At 32.3% G+C, this 17,157-nt stretch overlaps 1 protein-coding gene across 1 annotated transcript in view; it reads right to left on the reverse strand.

Annotated features, from left to right (window-relative positions):
- Positions 1-3,706: 3,706 nt before the first annotated feature.
- The window catches only part of LOTGIDRAFT_156431 (hypothetical protein), a gene marked incomplete at both ends in the record, with an annotated part of 19,297 nt that continues 5,846 nt past the window's right edge, over positions 3,707-17,157 (reverse strand). Inside the window, 15 exons of the mRNA XM_009047066.1 lie at positions 3,707-3,871; positions 4,446-4,529; positions 5,100-5,238; positions 5,393-5,470; positions 6,165-6,265; positions 6,758-6,845; positions 7,300-7,409; positions 7,858-7,965; positions 8,320-8,466; positions 9,044-9,187; positions 9,516-9,659; positions 10,009-10,056; positions 10,228-10,291; positions 10,768-10,838; positions 13,662-13,802. Of these exons, the coding sequence (XP_009045314.1) occupies positions 3,707-3,871; positions 4,446-4,529; positions 5,100-5,238; positions 5,393-5,470; positions 6,165-6,265; positions 6,758-6,845; positions 7,300-7,409; positions 7,858-7,965; positions 8,320-8,466; positions 9,044-9,187; positions 9,516-9,659; positions 10,009-10,056; positions 10,228-10,291; positions 10,768-10,838; positions 13,662-13,802 (1,632 nt within the window). The remainder of the gene's footprint in view (positions 3,872-4,445; positions 4,530-5,099; positions 5,239-5,392; positions 5,471-6,164; positions 6,266-6,757; positions 6,846-7,299; positions 7,410-7,857; positions 7,966-8,319; positions 8,467-9,043; positions 9,188-9,515; positions 9,660-10,008; positions 10,057-10,227; positions 10,292-10,767; positions 10,839-13,661; positions 13,803-17,157) is intronic.

The following is a 17,157-nucleotide window of genomic DNA, read 5'->3' on the forward strand; positions in this document are numbered from 1 at the left end:
GGTTGATACAAGACCAAATCGTGCCGTTTTTAGCGAGTCAGTAACATCTAAAAGTTATTAATTTATTATGCACATGCATTTTTTTGAGTTGACCTAAATAGAAATCCAGAATAATATTATAGAAGTCTGCCAAATGCCTTTTAATTTTAACGAATATTCAGCAGTATCAAACATCCCAACAGTCTTTCAAGAATTTTTCAAGAAACTCAGTGGTACAGTTGAAGGTATGACATCAATTTATAAACATTGTTGTTATGTTTAATATCATTGCAATATACAAACACACATATAGTTTAACTATCAGAGAAATACACTTGAACTTTAATATTTTGTTAACTCAGATCTTAAGAAGGAAGTCGAATTTGTGATGAATTGCTGGTTGTCTTTGCTTATTAGCAAATTTAAAATTTGTCACAATTTGACTGAAATCTGAGGTTTAAACAGTTGAACTTGTGCATGGTGATGATCAGGTCCCATGTACGTAAAGAGTTAGGCTGTTTTAAAGACTATGACTAGGATAGATTAGAAATGTTGATATTGATTCTCTAGGGTCAGTTTTAACTTGAATTCAAGATCAGATATTAAATTTATTATTGACAGCATGGAAATATTTTAAATTGAGATTGAATTGATATTAGTTTAAGCCAGTTTTTGATTTTTAATGGTTAAGTTAATATAAATATCATAAATTACATACAGGAAAATAATCAACTATTGTTAGTAAATTTTTGGTGTATTGTTTATGTTAACTCCATCATTCAATCAGATGAAATTATGAATTAATATTCTACTTCTAATGGTCCAAGTCTATAGTCTAAAGTTAACACAATGTAACAATATTTGATTGTATTTCTCTGCATCGAAAGACTCTGTGAAGTTAAACTCTGTTTTATTATTTCAGAAGGCTGAATGTGAAATGAAAATTAAAATATTCAAATGTATTGATATGTTCAGCCACTCATTTTCCAATAAATTCCTAGGATTTTTACATTGTTTTTATTTGTCTTCTGATTAGGGGGAGCCCTTTGGCCACAAAAATTCCCCTTCAACATGAAAACTGGCTGCTGTTATTGACCAATACAGATATTGGTAAGACTTGCCATACTAACTTTGGATCTGATCCAAGCATACTATCTTTGTCTTCATTAACCCACATGGTGCAGAAAAGTAGGATGTATAACTCATTTCAATTCAGGCATACTATCTGAAGTCTTTATACTGCAGAACAGGGGAGATAACTGCTGTGAGTAGAACCACAAACTGTGTCTTAAGACCTAACTGCAATAACTACTCTTCTTGTATCCATCATGGTAGTTTGTATCCTTTATCTAGCTATTTGTTTTTGCTGGCGTAAACCACCATAGACCTGTTGTGGGCCATCCTGTCTGGGCTATGACCGGCTGTATTCGATGATGAAGAGTAGATATTGGCCATCAAGGTATTAAACGAAGTTTGTAAGAGCTTGACATTGTGAAGATGTCCTTATCTCTGTTTTTGAAGTTTGCACAAGCAGCCTCTTTAAAAAATAAATAAAAAAGCAAATTTTAAATTTATGTATAAAAGTTTATGATAAATATTTTGTACAAACAAATAGAAAAAAGAAAAACAAACATAAAATAAATAGATAACAAAACAAGAATAAAATACTGTCAAATTATCTTCACAGATTGTGTAACTGGTTTCTAAATGGGATCACAATTATTCCATTGAATCTCTGTCGGCAGCGAGTGCTGTGGGTTTGAATCCTCCTCAACCTTAGAACAATTTCAATTCCACAGCCAGTGCCTCTGATAGTCGGCCTGATGTCAACTTTCAACCTCTATCACCAATTGTTCTCAGATATTCAACTAATTCAGTATACTTTAAATTAAGAGCTCAGGCCACGTATTCTCGAAACGATCTTAGCACTAGGATGTCCTAAATTCTTTTTTTTTAACATTGATTCTAGGACATCCTAGGTTCTTATTATCTAACATTGATTCTAGGACATCCTAGGTTCTTATTATCTAACATTGATTCTAGGACATCCTAGATTCTTATCTTCTAACATTGATTCTAGGATATCCTAGGTTCTTATCTTCTAACATTGATTCTAGGACATCCTAGGTTCTTATTATCTAACATTGATTCTAGGACATCCTAGATTCTTATCTTCTAACATTGATTCTAGGATATCCTAGGTTCTTATCTTCTAACATTGATTCTAGGACATCCTAGGTTCTTATTATCTAACATTGATTCTAGGACATCCTAGGTTCTTATTATCTAACATTGATTCTAGGACATCCTAGCGCAAAGATCGCTTCGAGACTACGTGGCCAGATATTTTGGTGTGATTTGTTGCAAAATTGAAGCAATTGAGACCAATACAGAAAAGATCTATGTGCACACCTAAAAACAGTGCAAAACAAAAAACAAGAGCAATCGACTTTATTTTGAGGTAAGATAATTAGAAATATTGGACTTCCTCCAGAACTGAGGTCGGCCTAGCTTTGCTACTGTAAGTTAGATTGATTTCTTTCGTGATTCTTGGGAACAAACAAAAACAGACGTTTCCCGATTCTCTCATTAAAATATCAATCAAACAATCAAAATAACGTCTTCTTTAGTTAGACAGTGGCGGAGCCAGGTTTACATCCGAGGTTGGGCGAGATATCTGAAATTGCCCGAATCTCTAACCTACTTATGAGATTTTTGCCTGAAAAACTTGCTGCCCCCTCTTTCCCCTCCCCCTTTGGCTCCGCCACTGGTCAGACAATTATATTATATATATCTAGATACAGTTTAAAACATTAATACAACAAGTCCACTCTATTTTGAGGTAAGATAGGCAGTGAAGAACACAATGCATGTGCTACTTCCTTTTTTATTTCACACCAATTCAAAATAGACTGATCCTGTTTATATCAAGAGTCTGACCTAGATGTGTATAAAAATATCTTTGCTTGACACGATCTTCAAATCTGGGACATTTAAAAAAAAAAGAGTAACAGGCCCAGAGAATATTTTAACTTTGACAAAATTGTCTTCTACCCCTTTTGAGCTCAATACAAATTCAATAACTTCAAAAGTAAGTCAAAAAAATGTCCATGATACGTAACATATTAGGGCTATCATGTTTTGCGAATATCCGGTAATAATTTTTCACTCAATAGTCTATAAATGGAACATCACAATTTGTTTATTCAAGTACTCTCCATCTTATAAATGTGTCTCAACGTGAGACTTCCTCCATTTTATTAACATTTATAAAAAAAAGTCACAATCCATAATGTTGATTCCATATCAACTCACAACTGTTTCCCATACTGCACACTGCATGGCGTTGTCGATCTTTGCTAGCCCAATCAGGTGCAAAAAGTAGAATGCAGAACGCAGAACTCTATTTCAGGTCCAATTAGAACAGTAGCATATGAAACTCTATTTCATTCACTAGACCCAATAAGCAGAAAAATAGGACGTAAAACTCCATTTTTTTCACTAGTCCAAGTAGGAGCTTATAAACTCCATTCTATCCCATAATATTTCATCTTCACATACTAATGTTTATTGGCGATTCTCTAAAACTGGTTTAAAATGTTTATTTTTGTGTCGTCAAGCAGTTTGATTCGTCAAATCTAACCCAAGATTTGTAGATCAATGTTCTTCATAGAAAAACACAATCTTTTTTAGTTCGTCTCAAACTACCATGACGACACGCCTTATGTCAAGATGTTGACTCTTTCTCATCTTCATCTTCGTCATTTTTTTCTTGTAAACTTTCTTCTTGAGATTTCTTAGTATGGATTTCTGCCAGTTCCGACCAGCGCTTTCGGTTTTCTTGGCACCCTTTTAATAATGGTTCTAATTTTGGAGAGACTTTGCTGATGGCCTGAAAGAGAAGATAAGTTTAGAAATAGAAAAACCAATGAAAAATGAAATGAAATATGTAATTAGCCTAAAGTTAGGCTGTTTCCATGAGATGAAAAAACCCGGCAAAACGTATTCAAGCGTTGTATGACGTCACTTAGTAACAGCCGGTATACCGGCTGCTCGGGTATATATTGCGTTACTGTGTTACTGGTAAACTGGCAGCTAGCGTTAAAAGGGTTAACAATCACAAAGAACCTGGAAATATTTTGCCCATGTCTCAAAAGAACAAGTAACGTTTGCAGAAAACTTCAGGGACCGTAGCTAGGTTGTTCAGGGGAGTAACGAGACTGTTGGCTAGCTATGGTCCTGAATGGCATAAGGTGATTTAGGAGTGTGTTCATGCTCTGCCTCACTAACAACACCCACCACATTTCGGAAACAACTGAAATCAATTCACGCGACAGACTTACATAATCTTCATGCTTGTCTCTGAATCGCCCAATTCATTTTTATGATTTGTATATTTGTTTGTTTGTAGGCCTATATTGTTTTGAAATAAATACTGTTTTTAAACAGAAATCATTCTAACTTACTTCATATACAGGCATACAGATATTGTCTATAAAACCAACTTGCATAGAAGGTAGTAAATCTTTCTGGTCTCTGTCCATCATGGCCTGAAATTAAAGCCATGTGGTGTACAATGAGGGAAATTTTTAAGAATAGTGCCATATTATCCTACTAGAGGCAATTATATGCCACCGTAACAGAAATGAAACAAAATAGAAATATATTATGCCCTACAAGGCCATGAAGTGTGCGATGAAGGAAATTTGTTAGTGGAAATGATATGGCAGCTTTTTAGCTGACATGAGATAAAAGTCTACTTTTCTGTTCTAAATCAGACTAATTTTGTAGTTTTAATTTTAGGCTATTTGTGTCTACTCTAGTTAGATAGCATATTTTACGAACCCCTAGAGGTTAACTCATTGTCAGCCCCTCTTCTCTACATAAGTCGTAGGGCAACTTGGTTGAAATATTCAATGGCACCACCTCAACGTATGCTAGAAACCCAAGGTAGCGAGCAAGTGTCTAACACAGTGAGGCACCACAGATCTCCAAATCAGTTCAGCCTATTCTGTGATCATATCCAGGACCAGTCAACATTCAAACAACTAACTAGTGAGGCATCATAGCTCTCCAAAAACTGACAGCAGTAATTACAAAAATATAGAATTAAAACTTACACTCGGTTGGACTTTTAGTTCTCGTTTCTCAAGATCTCCCTGCTCAAAAAACTCACTGGCCACTAGTTCTGCTACTTTCTTCTGGACCTCCCAGGGTTTAGAAATGGCTGACACGTCTGATACAGTCATCATCATGGATCTAAAGAGAGATTGATTAAATGAAGTTTAACACACAAGATGACAAGTTACTGTCCCAAGTCTTATTGATCTTTGTCAGTAGTCATTCTGTTCAAAAACCTGATGATTGGTTTGTATCTGAAACATTGTGAGAAAGTTTTTATGAATTGACTAACCTGAGTAAGTCTCGGTTTTCTTCTAATGACCAATCTGCTGTTCCAGAATTCACCAACTGAAAAAACGCTCCACGATATCTACATAAAATAGCAAACATTACATTATTCAAACATGACATTATTCAAACATGACATTATTCAAACATGACATTATTCAAACATGACATTATTCAAACATGACATTATTCAAACATGACATTATTCAAACATGACATTATTCAAACATGACATTATTCAAACATGACATTATTCAAACATGACATTATTCAAACATGACATTATTCAAACATGACATTATTAAACATGACATTATTCAAACATGACATTATTCAAACATGACATTATTAAACATGACATTATTAAACATGACATTATTCAAACATGACATTATTCAAACATGACATTATTCAAACATCAATTATTTGTACAGTTTTATTCACATTAAAGCATCATTTACCTTAAATAGAATTGATAGACATAACTCAAATACATTATTTCTATACATCTAGTCATACATATATTTAGTTCTTTGAAAAATATTTTAGGTAATTACAAGCATTGAACCTAAGATGAGACTGCTACATTTGAGAGGTGTAGACATTATCCCACTATCATTCCCTGGCTCTACAACAGAAGTTTCACCTTTACATTCATATTTGTAATATTGGCAATTGAAATCTTTTTTATTATCAGGATTAAGAAACCAGAAATCCTACTTTACACCCAAGCTACAATATTTCATGGTAGGCCTAATCTAATACGCTTGTCTTACCTGAAATATAAGGCTAGATCTGTGGCTAAAATAGCATTTTCTAATAAACCCAGAACTTTCTCATAATCAACTTGAGACAAATTACATAGGATATCATTTCCCTGAAAAAACAGAATAAAAACCATCACATAAATATATAAACTTAGATGGTCAATCAGAAGAGCATTGTCTTTAACTTGAAATGAATTAGAATTCCAGCCATCTGATTGGTCAATCACTAAAATCGTTCTTTAATATGGTTTTATTATCCAATCAGATTACTGTATTTCTTAAAATCTGGAATTTAGCTTAGTTAAACTGTTTTTTGGCAGCTAGTTTTGGTTTCAGGGCTTGAAGCAAACTCACTCAACACGATAAAAAAGCCAAGAAAGAAAATATTCTACTAGAACTGTCTGTGGTCGTAACTATATCCAGGCAAATGCTTAATGCTGAATTTGACAAAAAGAAATTAAAAATATAAATACATAACGTTTGAAGTCTACTGAAAGCTTTCCGATGAAACCCCTATCAAGATCGACAACAACAGGATTTTCACCTCATAGAAAGAAGACCCTAGTTACGACCTTGTTGTCAAGGTAATGATATAAACTCACCTTTGCGTTAGTGATCATGATACACTGATCAAAATGATGATGTTCTAAAACTGAGGTGGAATACAGCTCTGATAGCGGAGAGTCCGTTCTGAAAAATACAGGAAATATCTTGATGTAACAGTATAAATTTTAATGTATTGGATTTAAAGGGACAGATGTGACATTTTGAGGGGTTGAATTGAGTCTGGAATATATGTAAATAGTCTTCAGAGGTACTAGAAATGTACGAAAATCACATAATTCCTTCAAAAATTCTTCAAACAAGGAATTTCTTTTCCTATTTCTATAGATTTCTTTTCTATATATACATGGTAGTGTCTCAAGAAATAACGACATGTGTTTTTAACTTTCAAACGCAGAAAATTCTGGATTTGAAGGCGTAAATTTCAACGGTAATCTGTGAACATTATTACTGATTGACTTTGCTAAAAAATGGTGCACCTGTCCCTTTAAGAGTAAATCATATTTTTGAACAAATTTGCATAAAATAAGTGATCTGAAGAAGATCAAAATGGAGGGGAAAAAAAAGAAAAGATACTTACTTGATTTGAAATTGATTATTGGTACCACGGTGATCTAGATCGTGACATAAACAACCGATAATTAACGCTAATCTCTCGGTGTTCGTTAATATATTACTCATATGACCGGTCTACAATAATAAATATTTCACAAATTTTAATCAATCATTCTTCTTCATGTCTTCTAATACGGAGATCTGGTCCCCGTTTCTTAAAAATTATTATAATATAAAATTGTCGTAACTATCCTTTTTTCTTTATTTCTTCTAATACGGAGATCTGGTCCCCGTTTGTCAAAAATATTAGAATGTAAAAGTGTCGTAATTGTGAGTTACAACCAGACATTGATTTACCAAATACCATATATTTTAGTGTGTAGGGCCAAAAAAGGCCAAAAAGTTTCTGAATATTCAACATCTTTTTCAATTTGATACAAAGGGGAATTAATTTTTTAATTCTTATGAATCAGTAGGTCAAGTGTCTACCATCACTACTAGTTGCCGATTTGTCCACCTCCTAAAATCAATCATGCCAAGTTCATGAAAAAATCCCCTACTTGTCCATAAAATCTCTACTTACTTTAAACATACAGAACATGGTTTGTGTGACGTTAAACGCGTGTCTCCAGTTATGATATGTGACGTTTCGATAATTTTTCTTCACGCTCAATATCCACCGACAAAATATCTAGTATCAGAAATATAAAAAAAAAATAAAATATTTGATCTGAAATGAGATCTTTTGTAGACATAGACACCTGGAAATTCAATGAGAAGTAAAGGAGTGTATAACCTTCTGAGAGTTGAAAATCCCTCAACAATATGACTGACATGAAATCTAGCTGATAACTGTCAAAACACTGTTAAATATTCCAAATGATTTGGATTTTTAAAACAAAGGAATATCAAAGTACATTTTGTACATAATAAAAAGTTTGTATTGGAAGAGATGTAATTGTTATATAGGTGAATACCTGTTCCTTAATGCCTTTTTTTATTTATGTCAATAAAATATCGTGTAAAAAATAAAAATCAAACTTACCTCATAATTAATATGGAAGGTCTCTAGTAGATCTAGATCTAAAAACATTCTTATTGTAGCTTTTAACGTGTCATCATCATCCAGACAGAAATCACTAAATCTATAGTCTAATAGGTTGTATCTCTGAGACGACGCAATGTTCATTTTCTGAAAATAATAAACACGTTTCTGATATATAATCTCCTGCTCTGGTTTGCTGTCTTACTTTCCAAAAGTATATGAAATCCAAATACCATATAATTGTGGATATAATGAGCTCCTTCTTCTACCCTCTTCCCTTTGACAGTTTGACAAGCAAGTTTTGGGTTGAAAGGATACTACTTCATGGAATGGACATAAAAAGTCTCAAACTTGGTCTACAAGTGTATATTCATCAGTTGGAATTACCAGGTGTCATGACTAAAGATTAGAATCTCTATATAATAAAATATATCTATTAAACTAAATAATTATTGAAACACGCTTCTAGTTTTAAGGATTTATTGTATGATAGAGGGTTTATGTCGTATAGTTTTGACACCAGGTAAGTCCACTGATAAACACAGACACATTTTGGACAAATATTTTAATGTTTTGGTCCTAGAGGTAATGTACCTTTCATAATATTAAAAGTCATGTCCTTAGTAGGCCTATCATTAAAGGGATAGATGCGCATGTTTCAATGCTAGGTTAAAGCATCTAAAACTTGAGGTCTTGATTTTAATAATGTAATTTCTAGACTTACCTTCAATCTGTTGGCCTCTTCTAGAGGTGCTGTAGCATGATAAGATAAGACCTCTAGAGCTATCCGTTGTTTCGCCATGGCTTTTAACGTTGTCTCATACATCTGAGTATTGTTTATTCCCATACCACAAAATATTGCAAATGCCTGAAACATTAATTTATTTAACGTGATTTTTTGATGTAATATGTCAAAAAATTGAGTTTTAAATCCTAATATTTTGTCCTGCAATTTTCAAGAACATTTAATGTTTTTCGAATAAGACAAAATCTTGTATTTTGATATTTTAAATCCATAATTATAACACTAAGATGTACTGTCATGTTTATTGTGGTTAAAATCTTGTATTATATTATTGTATCTTGTAAATTCTATTTATAATACCAAGGTACTGTGTATTATCAAATTAGATTTTGTATATCTGCCCTCTTGGCACTCGTGAAATTCTGACCCTGGTTAAAGACAGATAACTCACCTCAAAAATATTTTCATCATTTTTATTGAATGGTGTTTTATCAACTTTATTAACCAATTGCATGACTCCAATGATTTTACCTGAGGCGTTGATAATGGGCATACATAATATCGACTGAGTTCGGAAATTTGTATCCTCGTCAACCTAGAAACAGAGACGTAAAATTAAAAGAAGAAATGACGATGGAATTATTTTTCTGTCAATACATGAGGAGGGCAGCAATTTATCAAAACAGGCATAAGTCAATTCTTTCCAATTGTAGCACACAGGGCCTCGGTTTATAGTCTCATCTGAATGACTAGGTCAGTCTCTCTAAACTGAATCGAGGGAAACTTCTCTATGATTGACTACCCCAGTCTCTCTGACCTGAACTGCGGGAACCTAATTGAAAAATTCAAGCGGTCAGCAAGTGTCTAACTCACTGAAATGTTGTGGCTACCTGGTATGGAAATGAAGGTAAAGTTTTCAACATTAGAGAAGAGGGTTTACTTACAGATGGGTCGAATCTGTCATCATTATAGGCATCTGGTATATTCAGTATCTACAAAATTAACAACAAAAAATTATTTCATGTAGTATTCCAACTCTTGTGTTCATAAAATACTTTTTAGGCTAGGGCAATATCTTAAAATAGCCTCAGAGGGTAGACAGGTCTCTCCTGTGGTGCCAAAGGGTACCCCTAGGGGTCTTTATTAAGTCAAAAACAGCTTACCTCCCCTGTTCTAGCCACCAGCCCTGTAATACCAATATTGATAGGAAATCTTGGTTCTTGAGGTCTAAAATAACACAATAAGATACATTATATATACACAGTTAAAAACAACGTTTGAGTAATACATACATGTGTACAGGTCAGGAAAAAAAATCTGGAGATTTGCCTTGAATAATCTGGAGATTGGGTGAAAGATTTTTCCAAAGAGCGTAAATTCGTGATTTGAAACTCCAAATTGATTCTTTTTTCATTTTTTTTTTAAAATAAGCTTTAAGCCTTGTAAATTAATTAAATTGATTATAGATCTACATATGACACAGTTAAAATTACCAATCTATAATGAGGGATAATTCTAGAAATAGTTTATGGTCTTTAAAAAACCCTCATTTTTACACTAAATTGCAATGTCCGTCTTTATTAGCCTAATAAGGTGCAGAAAAGTAGGACATAAAACTCCTCATCATTTGTGATTTGAGTTTGTTGGATTTTGAATTTTGTTTTAAAAAAATGACGGATATGTAAAATAGAAAGTGAACTCACCCTTCCCGGTTGTAGGTATCATCGTTATCAAAATCACTAGGTTGTAAATCAAACACCCGTGAAAACAAACCCTGAAATAGATAGGAGAGTTATTTGATGGGAGATAACTCTGGATAGAAAAGAACTTGATGAGCTCATGAACAATATCTGCTTACTGTTTAGTTCCAACTTGGGACTTTTACTCAGAGAAGTGGTCTCTGTTCTGTACTAAAGAGATAGGGGTCTATGCAAGTATGAAATTTGTAATATTAAGTCTTTACAATAGGCCGTCATTGTCTCTCTGATAGACCAGTTTTAAAACAGTTATTGAGGGTGGAGTCAGAAAATCGAACCCTGTTTTGAGAAGATTTTCCAATTTCAAGGACTTTCTCAGTACAAAGTAAACAGTTAATTGTGTCCTATCTTAGTATTTTATGTTAGATCTTAGTTTTCTTGTGTATATTATGTATTCATAAATTGATTTTTCTAAATCATGAAAAATAATTAGGCTACACGGTAAATTCAACTGCATTGTAGTAAAATTTTATAAAACTCAAAACTGAACGACATTCATTACTCTCTAATTGCTAAGATCTCGTTTTTATAATAAAAAATAAATATAGGCTACAATGAACATGAATCGAACCTAAAGAATATGAAGTTTTTATAAAAAATATTGATTTTATCATGGTGATAAATACTGTGTAAATAATTATTATTTTCACCTCAATAGAAATTCAAAACGACAAATACACATTTTTTTTTTTTTAATAACGAATAAAAACTAGAATTTTTATAAAAACTGGATGTTTTTTCATACAAATTGTACATATTAAGTAAGAACTGTGCTGTATGCCTGTATGTATTGGGTATTGTTCATTATCGAACATGTATGAATTTGTATCTATCATCATGTTCAGCCATTGTGATACAAATTACAGTCTGCACCTTGCTTGTTTGAAGATATTAGCCAGGCATGTCTGGCTTTATTTTAAAACAGCAAATAGACCACAATAAAAATCTAGTTCTGATTAATACGTGTATTTATAATAGTAGAAGATTGTATTCATTAAAAAAAAACTCAAAAAATATCATCCATTAACATATCCCAGGTCCCAGTGTTAGTCACGAACATACATGCTACTATAATAACATGCATTTAGACCAGACTTTTTTACTTTACAGGGTTACAAATTAATTCATATTTTAATATTTAATTTTATATTAACTAATATGTGGGTGAGTTTTTTTTCGGCCTATTTGTGCTACAAAAATAAAATATCTAAAATAATATATAATAAAATCAAAAATGTCATTTTCCCGTTTTGGAAAAAACCCAGAAAATAAACAAATCTGGCCTCAAAAACAAACAAACAAACAACAGAAATATACAGAGTTTGGTTCATTGAAATATGAACTCAGAAAAGGATATAGTCATATAATCCTGTATTCAAAATGTAGACAAACTAGATGATGTATCTTCAATTTAATAAGGGATACATCTGGCGAAAATTAAATTCTGTTTATGACTATACCTCTTTGATAAACAAGACAAACAGAATAAAAAACATGCAAAACTAAACATAAAGTTGCCCAGACCGAAATATTAATTTCCCAATGAAAGACAGAATCATTTAAACAACCAAAACAAAACAAATATTTCACCCAGAATTAAACCATGGCAGTCAGTTATACTTGAAGATTCATTGCAATTTACAAATACCTACTTTCGTATTTTTGTCAGTAAATCTAATTTTACCAATTATTTTTAAATGAATTCAAAGATCTACTTCTAAACAGTACTGATAGTTTTGGTGGTTCTTTACAGACAGGAATTTTAAACAGAAGAATTTTTCAGTTGAAATGACACTGGTAGAAGAGTGTAATAATAATAATAATAATAATAATATTGATAATTGAATCTATATATTAAAATAATATATTTCTATCAACACAAAGTCCTTCTAAAACAATTTTAAATTCCATTTCATGTAGAGTAATAAGCAAAATTAGATTCACTAAAAAAATACAAGGGCTCTACGTTTCACTTCTAGTAGGTTGGATAATTAGGGAGGGTATAACATTTTTGAAAATCTATTTCTAGTGAATGGATATGTTTTCACATTTTCTGAAATTTGGAGGGTGGGTCTAGGTAAAAAACAAAGAATCTTCAGGAAGTGTGGTGTGTGGGTCTTGAACAATGAAAATAATTTTCAAAAATAATCACCGTTTTTGTTTTTTTTGGTTTATTTTTGACCTGCAACAAAATTATAAAGAAAGAAAAGATCAGAAAAATGCTGAAGAAAAAACAAAATGATTAGAAAATTACAAAAAATGGAAAGAAACAAAAACTTAAAATTACATTAAAATATATCTTAATTAGAAAATTGTAATTCAAGCAAATTTCAAAAATACAAAAAATTAAAACCATCTAATTATGAAGTTATGAAATCGATTATTTGTAGGTGGACAAGATTTTGTGAGTTTGTACAAGCAATCATTTTCGAGGAGAATTTTTTTGTGATCCTGAATAGTATATTTATAGTGAAACACATCTTGGAATTTCAACTTTACCAATATCAATACAAATAATGAGCCACCATCATTAAATAACAAATTTCACTGTCATTTACAAAATAAAACTAGTTGATCAACAACTTCCTTTTGCTAAAAAGCTAAGAAACTGATATGAGCCAAAAATTGTTATTCTGTGGACAAATTTTGTACGCTCACCAAATACAGAAATTTGAAATCAAATTAGTGATCGACCAATCAGATGAAGGAGATGATTTTAACATTTTAAGAGTTTTTTCGAATGGGAGTCCAATCCATGTTTTTAGAAAAAGAGTAGTCAACATCTACTTTCTGTGATCAGGAAAGCAGAAATACCAAAAATGTTTAAATCTGATACTTACTAGATGTTGAGAATCGTCTACCAGTAAAACTTGACATCGTTCACACTGTAACAAGGACAGCGTATGCATCATGATTTTATGGATCAGATTGGCCACGTTACTTTGTTCTTCAAATATCACACGAGCTAGATCTAGTAACACCTGAAACGATAATATCATTTTGTTTTAACACAAATCAGACATTTTGTTTTAATAAATCAGTCATTTTGTTTTAATAAATCAGTCATTTTGTTCTCATAAATCAGTCATTTTGTTTAAGAAATCAGTCATTTTGTTTTAATAAATCAGTCATTTTGTTTAATAAATCAGTCATTTTGTTTAATAAATCAGTCATTTTGTTTTAATAAATCAGACATTATGTTTTAATAAATCAGACATTTTATTTTAATAAATCAGTCATTTTGCTTTAATTAATCAGACACTTTGTTTTAATAAATCAGACATTTTATTTTAATAAATCAGTCATTTTGTTTAATAAATCAGTCATCCAGGTGTGAACATACTTAGAATTAGTCACACCTTATATAAAACACAGGTCATAAAAAGCAACATTTTTCTAGTATTTTGGTATCAGACATTCCGGTGTGAACCCAGTTAGATCTTTTAACACAATAAACGATTTATAGAGTCAATGATAGATTCAGGTCCATCAGCAGACAGAACACATTTCTAGCATAACGATTCATCATTTTCTCATCCTGGTTGACATGTTGTTTTCTCATACTGGTTGACATGTCGTTTTCTCATACTGGTTGACATGTCATTTTCTCATACTGGTTGACATGTCGTTTTCTCATACTGGTTGACATGTCGTTTTCTCATACTGGTTGACATGTCGTTTTCTCATACTGGTTGACATGTCGTTTTCTCTTACTAGTTGACATGTCGTTTTCTCATACTAGTTGACATGTCGTTTTCTCATACTAGTTGACATGTCGTTTTCTCATACTAGTTGACATGTTGTTTGGATGTGAAATAAAATGATATTACATAGAGTTTTACATCCTGTTTTTCTTTAAATGATGTCAGCAGTGGTGGAGCCAGGTTTACGTCCGAGGGGGGCGAAATATTTGAGATTGCCCGAATTTTTCTTACCTAGTTAGCTTTCGCACCTGCGAAGGGGGGTGGGTGCCCCTTCTGCCTCTCCTTTGGCTCTGCCACTGGATTTCAGACAGAACAATGCAGTTTGCTATGAGGGACATTTTTTCGTCTCTGAGACATTTTGAATAATTAACCCTTTTCCTTAAAGGTTCCAGGCAGACATCAACCTGGATATGATTATATTTTGAGTATTCAGATCTGGTAAGATTAAAACCGTCTTATTGAAGGCTATTCACCTTTTGGGATTATAAAGAAAAGGAAATAGTTAATCTGATTATAAGAAGTCGGCTACAGATTGTACTTGTAATATAGTTAATATAATAATATCTATGATATATACAGACCATGTTATATCACTTCCGCATTTAAAGGGATTATAAAGAAGTATTCAAAAATTTGTATGTGTATCGGGGACATTGATAGAATCAATTTGCTTCATTCCAATTTTCAATCAGATATCTGAAGTGCCTGCAATTCCACAAAAAATAAGTGTCACTAATTGCGAAAAATGCTTAATCACAAAAGGCCCAATAAAACTAAGGAGTAGTATACCATAACATTGTGTTCTGTTATTTAATGTGATTTCTATTCCCAAATGTCGCTTCTAGATTATTTTCTGTATTTGGCTATCTATGATATATTGAGACGATATAAGATCACTTCCGTGTTCGATAATCACAGTGTCTGATATACACACTAGTTTCATTGAGAACCATTATAACATCTGTTATTATAATATCTAGAGTGCAATGATGATGTTTGTCGAACAAATTGATCATAATACAAAATCATAAAGAGGTTGGGTAGAAATTAAAAATTTTAGAAGAATGGCGTACGATTTTGTGAGATGTCATTATAAATGAAATGAATGGAGTTTAACATTCTATTTTTTTGCACCTTTGGGGCTAATGAAGAAGCGCAACGCCATTTTGCCAGGACAGCCGCATTAGGCTGCTCTTTTTCGATTTCCAACTGTCGAAGGATCTTTAACGTACGCAGCCTGTAGCACACAGAGCCTCGACTAGATGCCTTTTCCATGTCAGCCCCCCCGATCTGCATCACTGACGGGGAAACCAGGTTGAAAAATTTGAAGGTATTATCTCGACCTATGCTGGGATTGAACCCTGGCCCTCCAGGTTGGTGACCTGTTGCAGTCAATAGTTTAGTTCCATTGTAAGATTTCAATACCCTTTTTTCTCTCCTGTTATTTAACAGAGAATTTGATTGGTTCAATATTTTACCCAAGAAATCATGGTACTTCACAATTTGTTCAGATCATGCATGGCAGTTGGAGTTTCCCACAGAAATAAATGAAACAAATTAAAATAAATAGAAATAGAGAATTTGTACCATTGTATTGTTTGGGCTGAAAGAGATCTAGGTAATGCCATGCAGTGTGCAATGAGAAAAGTTCATGTGGATCTGAAACTCAGTCTGCATCTTCTTAGATTACACTTAATCATCATCAATGTCATTATTGTCATTGAAAGTTTTGATAAAATGTTTTGAAATTTCAGGAAAAAAATAACTTTGTTTTTAACAAAGAATAAAAGATAATATTTGGTATTGCCAAATAATTAAGTGGGTCTAAAATAATCTAGCAAGTTTGAAAAAAATTTCTTCATTTATAAACAAAAACCTAAAATTCTATCCATATTTGGAATTAAAAACATTGATTATTGTGAAATGTTCAGCAGTTTTTTTTTTAAAATTGTGATTAGTATAAAATTAACGAGATTAGAAACTTCTAGAATAGGAAATGAAGTGTTGTAATGCCCAGATAAAAAGTTGACTATCGATAGAAAAAGTCGAGCATTATGTGACATATTCAATGAAAGTTGGTAAACGTAAAAGCTAAAATTGGAATTAATCTTGTCAGATAGGATCGAAGTTGATCGCCGTGGAGATTAGCGATGCCATAAATAGCTGTATAATTCTATACAATGAGGTTTTTATTAACTCCTAATATGGCAAGCTCATTTCACACTCGGATTTTAAAACTAGGTCAATGAAATTACATGATGTCATTAATGACGATGTCATTTTTTGTTTTTCTGTTGAAATTTCATTGTTGAGAAAATTTTGCAAGAGAACCATTTTACCAAATCCAAGTTATTTTAAGAGATATAAAATTATGTAGATTAGGCTGAAAATAGGTCAGTTTTCTGAAGATCGCATAGCATCTAACTCTGAGTAACAACAACATGTTTTAGGTTCTGTTTTAATATTTCTAAGACTATATCTAAATTTAAAAACATATACTGAATTGAGAATTTGGATAATTATGCAATGAACGATGGACCCACTGCAGTTACGGTGATATGAATACATTGGGCAAGGTGCCAAATTGAATGAGCTGACAAAGGCACCTTGACCGATGTATTCTTATCACCGA

Source organism: Lottia gigantea (assembly GCF_000327385.1).
Source record: "Lottia gigantea unplaced genomic scaffold LOTGIsca_11, whole genome shotgun sequence".
Classification (NCBI taxonomy): Eukaryota; Metazoa; Mollusca; class Gastropoda; family Lottiidae; genus Lottia; species Lottia gigantea.